General features: G+C 37.1%; 1 protein-coding gene across 1 annotated transcript in view; it reads left to right on the plus strand.

Annotated features, from left to right (window-relative positions):
• Window positions 1–12,336, plus strand: part of LOC140257248 (neural-cadherin-like) — a 43,213-nt gene that overhangs the window by 18,778 nt on the left and 12,099 nt on the right. Inside the window, exons 10-21 of the mRNA XM_072346422.1 lie at window positions 103–273; window positions 981–1,153; window positions 1,567–1,734; window positions 2,313–2,562; window positions 2,668–2,795; window positions 3,613–3,799; window positions 4,454–4,597; window positions 5,153–5,436; window positions 5,945–7,559; window positions 8,161–8,254; window positions 9,275–9,459; window positions 9,647–9,876. Of these exons, the coding sequence (XP_072202523.1) occupies window positions 103–273; window positions 981–1,153; window positions 1,567–1,734; window positions 2,313–2,562; window positions 2,668–2,795; window positions 3,613–3,799; window positions 4,454–4,597; window positions 5,153–5,436; window positions 5,945–7,559; window positions 8,161–8,254; window positions 9,275–9,459; window positions 9,647–9,876 (3,629 nt within the window). The remainder of the gene's footprint in view (window positions 1–102; window positions 274–980; window positions 1,154–1,566; window positions 1,735–2,312; window positions 2,563–2,667; window positions 2,796–3,612; window positions 3,800–4,453; window positions 4,598–5,152; window positions 5,437–5,944; window positions 7,560–8,160; window positions 8,255–9,274; window positions 9,460–9,646; window positions 9,877–12,336) is intronic.

Genomic DNA, 12,336 nt, shown 5'->3' on the forward strand with positions numbered 1-12,336 from the left:
TTGGGTTGTATCTCAGTGTATTTACTGATGGTCCAATAAACATCTAAATATTGTATTCTCAGATGCATAGTATTCTAACACTCATATTTTATTTGTTCTCAGGAGTTCTGACAACTGTCCAGGTATTTGATCGAGAAAAACAGAGGGAATATCCTGTCACTGTGACAGCAACAGACCAGGCAGCAGAACCGCTCATTGGAATATGTCAGATAAATGTTGTCATTCTGGACCAAAATGACAATGATCCCAGATTTGAAAACACCCACTATGAATGTAATTGAGAGTCATTGGATAGCGTTTCAGTGCCTTGACTGTGAGCTTACCTGATGTCTAAGGTTTTTGGATTTTGCCTGTGTTGACAATAAGCCTTGTGACCAAGTGGCTGTAGCCAGAGATGCACTTAGTTTAATTGCAGAATTGTTGTTCTTCATGATGTGCGATGTAACAAGTACAACTTTGGCTGACAGGTCTTTGTGAGTGCTGTGGGAATATTCCTTGAAATGATTGCTTTCTCAGTATCTGTGCTTCGCTGAGTGCACTGAGAATCTGTGCCACTGCACAGATGTGTAAGACCAGCACCGCTGAGCAGTAACTGAATCCTTTGTTTTTTGATTAATTCTATATATATATATGTATACATTTTTTTGGTCATACGTTTTCCCATTTGATATCTATCATTCCGTATTGTTTGTTGTTCTACCTTTCCTTCCTGGTTGCTCAGAAGGTCCTGTTTATTTTTGGATAAACACCCAGAGGCATGGATTGTATTCATAAAAAAACACCAATGATTGATATTCTGTTAGTTAAAATATACAAATCCTAGAAAGTAGGTTCTGACATTGAGGTCCATTGTATCTTCTATACATTTTTACTTCAGTACTTCACCATGTCTCATGGTAAGATGTTCAGTGTTCATGGTACTTTAGTGAAATAATGATCAGTTTGAAATATTAGTCTGAAAAATCCTTTCCTTACATTAGATTTCTTAAGAGAGGACACAAGAGTTGGGACCAGCTTTCTCCGTGTTACAGCCCATGATGATGACTACAGCTCAAATGCTGTCATCACATACTCCATAGCAAATGAGGAAACAGATTATTTACAAATTAATCCCACTAGTGGCTGGATATTTGTTAACCAACCCATATCTCAGGTATGGTGTTTATTTTCCTTTTCAAGTGCCCTTCTCAATATGCCATTGGAGGGACTGAGGTCATTGCTTTTTCCTTACTGCCATGCTATCCCTTTACTTTAAAGGGTCAATATATCATTTTAAAATTAAACCTAAGGCTTTTTGCTTTAAACTTAGTGTGCTGAAATTCGCTAAGGTTTATTGAGATAAATAGTAGTATTTACCAACAGTATTGAATGAAGAAAATAGATTTTATTAGCAACTTTGTACCTATTTCATATTCTGAAGTCTCTCCATTTGTGGATGTTTTCCTTTTGCACAGATTTTCTTAAGTATGCCTTTAACTTCACATATTCTTTGCTAAAACTTTGCTAAAAAAGCTCACCTGAGCCGTGATCAAAACCTTCTGTAATTAACCCCTTTTTACTGTTCAGAGGTCATCTATAATTCGAGATATTATTGCTACAGATGGAGGCAATAGGAGCAGTAAAGTTGAACTTGTTGTAACTGTTATGAGTGCAAAAAACCAGCCTCCACAGTGGGAAAGAGACAGCTATGAAGTTGTCATTCCAGAGAATACTACACGAGATGCATCAGTTTTGGTAAGTTTGGGACATACTTGTTTGTTTGTAAGACTTTAGAGTATCTGAATGTGCTTGTTTACCTCACTAGTGAGCTTTAATATTGGTTTTGTAAATTATGGTGGCTGGTCATCTGCTATCCCTTTTCATTCAAAAATGCTATCAATAACCAGAATTTTTCTTTAATTTATGTGAGGGTAATTGCTATTTGATTTCCTTCCCATTTGGACAACCCTATAGGTAAATGAATTTCACTGTTCTGAATGCTACTGTCTTACCTGAGATTATTGGACAAAAAATACTTCGACTTGCTCAGTTTGATTTCTCAGAGCAGGTAATCAGATCAGTTTTACAAAGCAATTCCAAAATACGTGCTTTTAGGCTAATATCCTGAAGAACCAAACTTGTAGTGGCTGGTAACCTTTGGCTGCAGCTCTTTGTGCCTGGAGATGTGTCAGGTAGGGTTAGGATTTGATAAACAGCAAGACTTAGTGTTTCCAGTTGGGAGCTGAGGATCTGGAAGAGTTGGTGAATCCTTTAGAAATGTTACTGTACTTATAAACCTGTTGATTATGCAATTTTTTTTTTAAACTGTGCAGAGAATCAAAGCAACTTCTCCCCTTGGTGATCCTCGTGTGACTTACAACCTAGAAGAGGGACTTGTTCCAGAAACCAACATGCCAGTTCGCTTCTACTTGACTCCAAACAGAACTGATGGCTCCGCTTCAATCCTGGTAGCTGAGCTACTGGATTATGAAACAACAAAGAACTTTCTGCTGAGAGTTCGAGCACAGAGTGTTGCTGCAGTTCCTCTGGCAGCATTCACTGTGATCTATATTAATGTAACAGGTGTGTAAGTTCTTCAGTGATCACATAATCTTATGCTTGTTTTTTGTTTTTTTTTTTTACTCTGTTTTATGCTTTCCTCTTTATGTGCTCTTTCTGATGCTTTAGATGTTAATGACAATGTCCCATTCTTCACCTCATCTATTTATGAAGCCTCAGTAGCAGAGGGAGCTGGTATTGGGACATTTGTCATTCAGGTCTCTGCCACCGACCTTGACCTTGGTCAGAATGGTGAGGTAAGCAAATGGGGATCTGTGTTTTATGTAATGAAATGTACAGGCACATAGCTTTGGTATTAAACAACGACTAAGTAGAGTAGGAGTCCTCAGCCTAGGAAAGGGATGGCTACTAAAGAAACTTAAGGTGGAATAAATTAGTTAATTACGTGTTTCCTGTCATGTCAATAATGCAAGTATATTTATTGTTTTTTCTTTCATACTTACTAATATTTCTTTATACAATACATAGTTCAGGTGAAAAACTCCTTGCTATAGGATGCTCTGGTTTTGAAAGGTCTACACAGACCTAAAATGTTGTTGGACAAATAAATGAAAAAAATAAGGTTATTAAATGCTTTTGTGATTAGTAAGCTATGGGAGGCATTTGCTACTGATATTAGGAACCTAAAGTTGGCACAGCCTTGAAAGCAAACTTTTCTCTCTGGGGAGCAAAAATGAAAGCTGAAGCTGTGCATCGAAACATATAAATACAGAAATGAGAACATAGTCCATAGCAGTGAGCACATTCAGCTCTCACATGGCTGACAACATGTTAGCTCTCAACATGTTAGTTCCTGGAATGTTGAGCTAAGTTTGAATGCTGTTGCACAAGTACTGTGTGCATGGACTGGTGAACTCATGAACCGATTAGACAAGACAAATTTATTTCAGATTAATTGACTTTAACCTAGAGATTTCTCAAACTTGCATTTCTACTTTGTTTTCTTGAATCGAGTCAAGTTCTCTGCCATTGGTCTTCCTCTCTTTAAGTACTTCTTTAGTTGTGATCTATCCAGTGAAAGTATAGATTAACAGCTTGTTTTTAATCCTTTAGATAACTTACTCTCTGTTACATGACCATAGTGGAGACTATGCATGCTTTCGCTTGGACTCACAGACAGGCTCAATATACACTGCCTCAGTGTTTGACAGAGAGAAGAAGGGATCCTATCTTTTAGAAGTTGAGTCGGTTGATGGCTCTGAATCAGCTCGACCTGGAAAACATGGGAGGCCAAATTCTGGTAAGAAACAGTTAGCTGTGACAAGTGTGATTTTGCCTGCTCTGAAGTGCAAGATTAACATTTAATTTTCCTTTCCCTTTTTTGTCTGTTTTGTCTTCGGAAAGGAATTTTTAAAATGATGATTGTGATGGTCAAGCAAGTTTTTTGTTCTCTGAAACTAAGAGAGGAATAGGGATTCATAGATAGAGTTCAGAGAGTATTTTCTGCCTAGTGGGGGTGCATCCATCCATAAGATACAAACCTTGTTTGGGTCATGAAGAAGCTTCTTATAGCACTGTATTCATTCAACACTAATTATAAGAAAGTATGAGACAGAAATTCTTATTCTCAATTGACAGCTGTGCCAAAATAAAGACTTAGTTTGACTTTTGTGGCTTAAGGACAAAAAGTTATGACTTAAAACTATACAACTGCCATATTAGGCATCAATTATTCATATATTATCACTTTAAGCAAATTGGATGTGAAGTTCATTTGATATCCAAGTGCTTTTGAGTAATATTGGTATGTATATTGTCCTCAACCCTAAGGGTTTGTTTCTGTGTTGTCTACATATTAGTCTTCATTTAATGTACAGCTAGACAGTTTAAGGAATTGTAGCTGACAGAAGTGGCACAGCTGAGTATTTTAATCTCTTGTTTTTTGTCTCTCTAGACACAGCCTATGTGCGTGTTTTTATCACTGATGTGAATGATAACAAGCCTGTCTTCACTCAAAGTGTCTATGAAGTAAATGTGGATGAAGATCAGGATGTGGGCTCAACTATCATTACAGTCAGTGCTAATGATGAAGATGAAGGTGAAGCATTGGAATTCCCTATAGCTGTTTTTAAAATATTAATGAGTTAATCTCAGTGCACCAAGAGATATTTCATGGTGTTAGGAAGAAGTCTTAGATTTTAAAACTTCTTTGAGTGTGAACTGATCACGTGTGAATGTTAGTTCATAATGGAGTCACAAATCAAGTGACTCCTATTTTATGAAGCAATGCACTGATGTGGGATAATGGGGAAGGATTTCTATGATTTCTGTGCCAGTACAAATTTATTAGTGTTTTTTTTTGTTGTTGTTTTGTTTTGTTTGTTTGCTAACAAATGGGTACATTTTTATGTCCTAGTAAAGTTCAACTACTTTGTTCGCGGACAGTGAAATGTTATTTTTTTGGTACCTGTTGTCATAGCTGAAACTGAACTTCTGGGTAAGTAGTGTGGCACAGCTGCAGATTTTAAAAGTCACTGAAGTATAATACCAAAAATCATCAGTTATGAGTTGTGCTTCATCTCAACATCCCATGCTTCAGTGTACTTCAAGAAATTGTGGTGGTTTGTTTTCTGACACTATTGTTAATTGCCAGGAACAAATGCTAAGTTGCGTTATCAGATCACTGCTGGAAACACAGGAGGAGTGCTTGGTATACAACCAGAAATGGGAGCTATTTTTATTGCCCAGCCACTGGATTATGAAGAAACAAAAGTGTATGAGATCCACTTGTTGGCTTCTGATGGGAAATGGGAAGATTATGCAGTTGCCATCATCAATGTCATGAATAAAAATGACGAGTCTCCAGTTTTCTCTATCAATGAGTACTATGGAAGTATAATTGAAGAACTGGATGGGTTACCAGTCTTTGTGCTTCAGGTAGCGTGCTTCATGTGCTTTCAGAGATTGTAACGTTTCAGCGAAAGAGCACAGGTTACTCTGGTACAATTGTGTGAATAATGATCCAGCACATATATATTAATGTACTGTAGTTCTACTGAATTTTTTTGTCAGTTGAAGAAGGGAAACGGACTTCTATGGAAAAATAATTACAAAGATATAGTAAGCAAGAAAAGCAGAATGGATCGTTTGCTATCCTAAAAAAACAGATAATTAACACTTTAAAGTAGCTATCAGAATAATATAGTTAAATTACCTCTATAAATATGAAAAAATAAAAGGTGATTGTAGTAGTGTAATATACTACGTTGTTACTGTAGTGTGAAAGACGTTTATCACTCTTAATTGTCCCACCTCTCAATTGCCATCTAACATGTACTTATTAATAGTATGTCATATGCTTTTGCCTGGACTCTGTTCAATTATAGAGGCACACAGGATGTAATGTAATCATTTTATAATGTACCTGTTTTCAATACTTTTTCAGGTTATGGCAAATGATCCTGATAATAACGTGGACGAAGGAGCTTTGAGTTACTCATTGCACGGGCATGGTGCTGCTGATATTTTCACAATAGATGAGAACACAGGAAGCATTTATGCACACAAGATGCTGGATCGGGAAGAAAGAGCACTTTGGAGATTTGTTGTATTAGCTACTGATGAAGGTGGAGAAGGACTTACAGGATTTGCTGATGTAATTATTAATGTGTGGGATATAAATGACAACGCACCCACGTTCACATGCATGCCTGATGATTGCAATGGGAGTGTCTTTGAAAATTCTCCTGCAGGTACATTCATCATGGAGATGCGTGCAGTTGATCACGATGATCCAAGTGTAGGTCTCAATGCTGTTTTGACTTACAGGATAACAGAGAATGTAAAAAATGAGTTTGGTAATGACATGTTTGATATCGATCCCAATACCGGTACCATCCATGTGGCAGGAGGAGTTTTAGACAGAGAAAGGACTGCAATTTACTTCCTTACCGTTGAAGCAAGAGATGGGGGAGGGCTAACAGGAACTGGTACTGCCACCATCTGGATTGCAGATGTCAACGATCATGTACCTAATTTCACAAAAGAGATGTGGCAGGTGGCAATTCCTGAAAACAGTGCCATTGACTCAGAAGTTCTGCAAGTGTCTGCAACAGATGCAGATGGTGGGGAAAATGCTCGCTTAACATTCAGTATCATCAGGGGAGACCCAGATGAGAAGTTTTATATCGAGAATGACAAAGAATGGCAATGTGCCACTATCCGACTGAAAAGAAAGTTGGATTTTGAAAAAGCAAATGAAAGACAGTTTAATCTTACTATTAAAGTGGAAGATGTTGATTTTTCTAGTACTGCTGTGTGCCTGATTGAAGTTGAAGACTCTAATGACCACAGTCCAGCTTTCCATTCTCAGCTCATTCAGACAAGCCCTATTCTTGAAAACATGCCTGTAGGTACTACAGTAACCACAGTGAGAGCTACAGACAAGGATTCAGGTTTGAATGGGAATATTATATATTCTATAAAGTCAGATTCAGATCCTATGAGGCAATTTGTCATTGACCAGCATGGTCATGTGATTGTGGCGAATAAACTAGATCGTGAAGTCATTCAGAAATACAGTTTGATTGTGCAAGCTTCAGATCAAGGGACACCTGCTGAAACTGGAAGTGTTACCATTTTAATTAACTTGCTTGATGTTAACGACAATGGACCAAGGTTTGAGGCACCGTACATGCCAGTGGTTTGGGAAAACATGTTGAGCCCTGAAATAGTGCATATGAATCATTCATCAAAACTACTTCATGCTTATGATCCAGACAGCGAGGAAAATGGGCCGCCATTTACATTTTCATTGCCACCAGACTATTGGAATTCTTTGGATTTTTCTCTTACTGACAACAGAGATGACACTGCAACCATAACTGCTTTGAGGTCCTTTGACAGAGAAAAGCAGAAGGTGTTTCATCTGCCAATAGTAATAACAGATAGTGGGATTCCAGTTATGAGCTCTACAAACACCTTAACAATAACAATTGGTGATGAAAATGACAACTGCCATGAATCTGGCCATAAGGATGTCTATGTTTACAGTAACAAAGGTAAGCGTTATCTGGTGTAGTTCTGTATTGGGCTGCAAATTTTATTATTTCAGAACAGTTTTTCTATTTTTAATGGATCTTCCACTTCTGTGACAGACCACAGGAGCCTGAAATGGCCAAGATCTGGAACAGCTTAGTGGCTTCTTGCTCATTTCCTATTCTTGGTCACATCCTTTTCTTCCAATTGTACCCTACAAGGTGCTTTCCCTCTTTTTCTGGGTTCCAGTTTGTGCTGGCTGAAAAAGCAGAGTAGCAATGGCAGTTTGTGGTTTTCACTCCTGATATTGTGATTATTATTTTTTAAAAACTTTAATTTTTTAAATTCTGAGAATTTCATATAGAGTTATATTTGTGTATCTCATATTGTATTGGGTTGTGCTTGGCCTTCATGCCTTCCTGTGACATTCATAGTATACTCACCCCTCCAGAAGTGTCAGAAATCAGTGACAGGCTATGCAGTGTTTTAAGAATCTTGGATCATAGCCATCACCAAATTAAACAGGAATCTGAAAATAATTATCACAGTAATGAATGCTGTGGAATATTAAGTGCGCCCAAAAGCAAAAATTAAATGCAGATTTATTATAATTTATCTCAACAGGAAAATGGTCAACAACAGTGCTTGGGGAAGTGTTTGCACCAGATCAGGATGAGTGGGACAATAAAACATTCCTCTCTGAAGGAAAACTGTTCAAGTGAGGATTGTATTTGTGTCAAAATCAGTAATGCTTACGCTTCTGTAGTTATTTTACTCACCGTGTATTTCTTTATGTTGAGGGTGTAGACAAAAACTGGGATTATTGTGTCTTAAGGAACATGCTTTTGAATGTACTTAACGAGAACAGAACAAAAACAAACAAAGCCCTGGTAACTAGTTACCAAGAGCTCATTGCATGAAATGATTTTCTTTTCTTTCTTTTTTGTACTGTAGGGAATGCAGGCTCACACCGTGATGTTTGTTTTTAATCCTTCATTTTTTAAAAAACATACACATTTTGTAAGACCCAATTTAAAAATCAGCAAAGCTTTTACTGCCTGCCACTGACCATTAGAGCTGGTGGAATACGAATCACAAATTCCAAGGTGCATAATATAATCATTTCATTAAAAGAGGAAGCAAATTCCATGGTCTCTGTGATGACAATTCATGATTGCATTGGAAAGCCATAACTCTTAACTTATTGGAGTTAGTGTATTTATCAGTAGCCATTAGGACTGTTTCCATTGTAGGAGGCGACAGTGTCATAGTAACATTCATAGAATATATCTGTATATCTGTAGTTACTGATTACTGTCCCTTTGAGGTGGCACATGAAAACTATGTCAGAGATTTCATACTGACTTTTTCCTATTCTGTATGGATTAATGAGAAACTTGAATGACTGTGTGTGTCATTTTCTGTCAGTTTCTGTTTTCATGTAGTCCTATACATTATGGCTATATTGAACTCCACTCCTATCGACTGCTTGCTTTGATTCAGAACAGTGAAGGTTTAGGGCTTTGGAAGTGGAAGGAACATCTTTGTGTAAGCTCTGCAAATTGTTTTCCTTTGCTGAGCTCTTTCTGGTTGTTAGTTGATGTTGTTTGTGTATTCCCCTAGGTTTTGATCTGTAACCTTTGTAACAATATTTAAGGCCTTGTGAATTAAATTAATCATTAATATAAGCTCTCAGTTTTGGTTTATTATGTTTTCCTGACTGAAGGTTTATGTCTAGGTCTTTCAGAATAAATCAGAGAACTGGTTCGTTGATGATGGTTGATAATGCCCCTCAAGGAACGTACAACTTAAAAGTCAGAGTTTCTGATGGAGTTTGTCCTGATGTTATATCTACAGTACAAATCCATGTCAAAGAGCTGGAAAATGAAGCCATACAAAACTCAGCCACTGTGCGTCTCTCAGGTTTGTTTTAGTGTCTGTTGAGAGTTTAGATCAGCTGCTTCTCTATTGGATGAATGTTTTATTTTATGATTTTGATTTAGAAACAACTATAGGGCAGATGCACTTTTTTGTATGTTTCCGTGTTGCTAAATAAGCTAAGAGATTAACCTCCATTTCATGTTTATCTGTTTTTGAATCCCAAACTCAGATATCACTGCAGAGGAGTTTATACAGAGTGGTGAACGTGGCAAAAACAGATACAACGTGTTCAAGGAATTACTGGCAAAAATGCTATCAGTTAAGTTTAGTGATATCATTGTCTTCGGTTTGATGAACACTGATGGAAAACAGGCAGATGTAAGATTTGCAGTTCATGATGGCTCAGCATATTACAGACCTGAGAAACTGCACGCTGAGATGGCAGCATTTAAAAATGAGGTACGTTCTAGGGTTGTCCCATGGACTCAGTGTTTGAGTGAAGACACCCATTCAAGGTATGTTTTCCAAACTTCAAACAAACATTACTGGAAGAATATGTAGGATCTGCAGATATGTTTTTGCCTCAGTTGAGACAAAGCAGCTAAATTCAAGTTGTCTTCCTTCCCCATGATCCCATGAATACAATGAGTGAACTCAGTTTCAGGAAATACAACTTCTAGTTGTGGATAGGTGGCCCTGCATTCCCAATCATGGTACAATTCCCTGTGTTTGCTCCAGTCAGTTTCATTGTATAATCTATCAGAAATTATTTCATGCTCTGATATTAATCAGATTAATCCCTAGAGGATAAAGTAGTGCTGTAATACAGAGAATGTCTTGAAAGTGACAGCTTTTTGAATGTTCTAGATGCTGATGGAAATACCAAATCTTCTGCTTGTGGTTAGACCTTACAGTTGAGGCCTGATCGAAGTTCTGCTATATAAAGATGGGGCAGTCTGTAGAAACAATCATGCTGGAAGGAATATGAAGAACAGTTAGATTAGATTAGATAGATGGAGACAACTAATTATTTTATTTAACTCATGAAGGGATAACTATCAAGGACAATGGGATGCCTTCTCTCAAATTTTTATTAGAGAGGGAAATAGGTGTAAAATATGTTTTCTTTCCCTTCTGGGTGATACCTAACTTTCTTCCTGTCTTACCACCTTCTGCACGCCCACTAACTGAGTTACCCAGATGTAATCTATCTTGCCCCACTCTAGTTGAATTTAATACATGGTACATATTGTGGAAGCTTCAAGAAGGAACACCACTTTTGATGTGTGTCACTACAGTAGTGTCTCTATGATTCTTGGAAACAAAGGTATCTTTCTTGCCACCTGCCTTGCATCTTGTATAATGTTAAACAGTGGACTGTGTGAACCTACTCAGAGAGCAAGTTGGAAATACAGGTGCTATTCATAAAGCATAACATTTGTTTCTTTCACTTACATGTAGAATTATTGCAACAATAGTGTGGAAGATTGCACAGATTGAGATATTCTGTGCCATAATATATGGCAGGTGAATTCATCAAAGTGGTAACAAGGGATTGCTTCACATGTTGTAGTGAAAAAGTTGTTAGTATTAATTATATATAACCTTTCAATATTTAATTAATAATTCTAGAGACTAATCACCAACAATTCACACAAAACTGATCATATCTGAAGAATTTTTGCAGATTTTTGTAATGTTTAGCTATAAATAAAGAAAATAAGTAATTAGTGCTGGAATTATTCATTGAATTGCTAAATAATTAATATGTTTGCATTACTTCCTTGGGATGTAGCTTTACAACAACTGTTTTTATTTAGCAGTAAAAATAATCCATTCTAATCCTATAAAGGAGCTGAGATTGTTTATATACACTCTGCTTTGCTGTAACGGTACTACATGGGTGTCTAAGAGTGCATTATTGACTCCCTGCTAATGGTGATTGATGTGAGCAACAGGCAACAGAGTGCCCTGACAGGATGCATCTTGTCAACATAATGTACATTTTTTGCCTTTGGGGGATGTGATTTCAATACGTGTTATGATATTGGAGGGTATTTGACAAATGATTATAAAGGTCAGTTTTCTCAGGGCTGTGAATTCAGGTGACTGCAAAGTAAAACAAAACAAAAGCTTCAGTATTTGTGTATTCGTTCTGGTCTTTTTGCAGCTATTTGTAAAATATTTGTCATTCACTTTATCCCTTGAAAAAATATGTATTTAGTGTACAAAGAGGAATCTCATTGCACATTGTTAGCATTACATTTATATATCTCTTCTCTCTGCAACTATCCATAGTGAGGCCTGTTGTTTTCAGGTTTAGCCAATAAATGCATGTCATTCAGTGTGTTCAAATCCTCAAATACCGATCAGATTACGAAGTTTTGGGCACATTTTTAATGTCTGTTTGTGGAAATGCTTTTACTATATTACAAGACCTCTTTATTTGGGCCTTCCAAAGCTAATTTTAATTAGTGATAAGAAACAAAGGAAATAGTAGAGATCAATATAGAGTAAAATATAATCATGCAGGTGCTGAGTTGATTGCATTTTGTTTGAGACAGTTTGAGATGAAACAAAACTTAGGGTGTAAATCAGTGGTCTGAATCCTAATTGCTGCATACTTGTCCAGTCACTGTCTGCAAACATTCCTATTGAACGCAGCTAAATGCTGCCATTTTCCAGTCTACATCCTTGTGGATGCAGAACTTGAGAACTTAAGCACGAGTTATGTTTGCTGTCAGAGTGTGGGAAGTGTGAGGTAGACCACACAGCTGTGAAGGTGGAGTATCGCTGTTGTCAGAGCTTTCATCCTGAGCAATAGCATCGGTGATATGCAGCACTGATTTAACACCTGCAATATCCACCGTGTCAGTGATTTAAGATTTCAGGAAATACTCCTACTATAAAGTTTTCGTG

The sequence above is a fragment of the Excalfactoria chinensis genome, chromosome 11 (assembly GCF_039878825.1).
Source record: "Excalfactoria chinensis isolate bCotChi1 chromosome 11, bCotChi1.hap2, whole genome shotgun sequence".
NCBI classification, from domain to species: Eukaryota; Metazoa; Chordata; class Aves; order Galliformes; family Phasianidae; genus Excalfactoria; species Excalfactoria chinensis.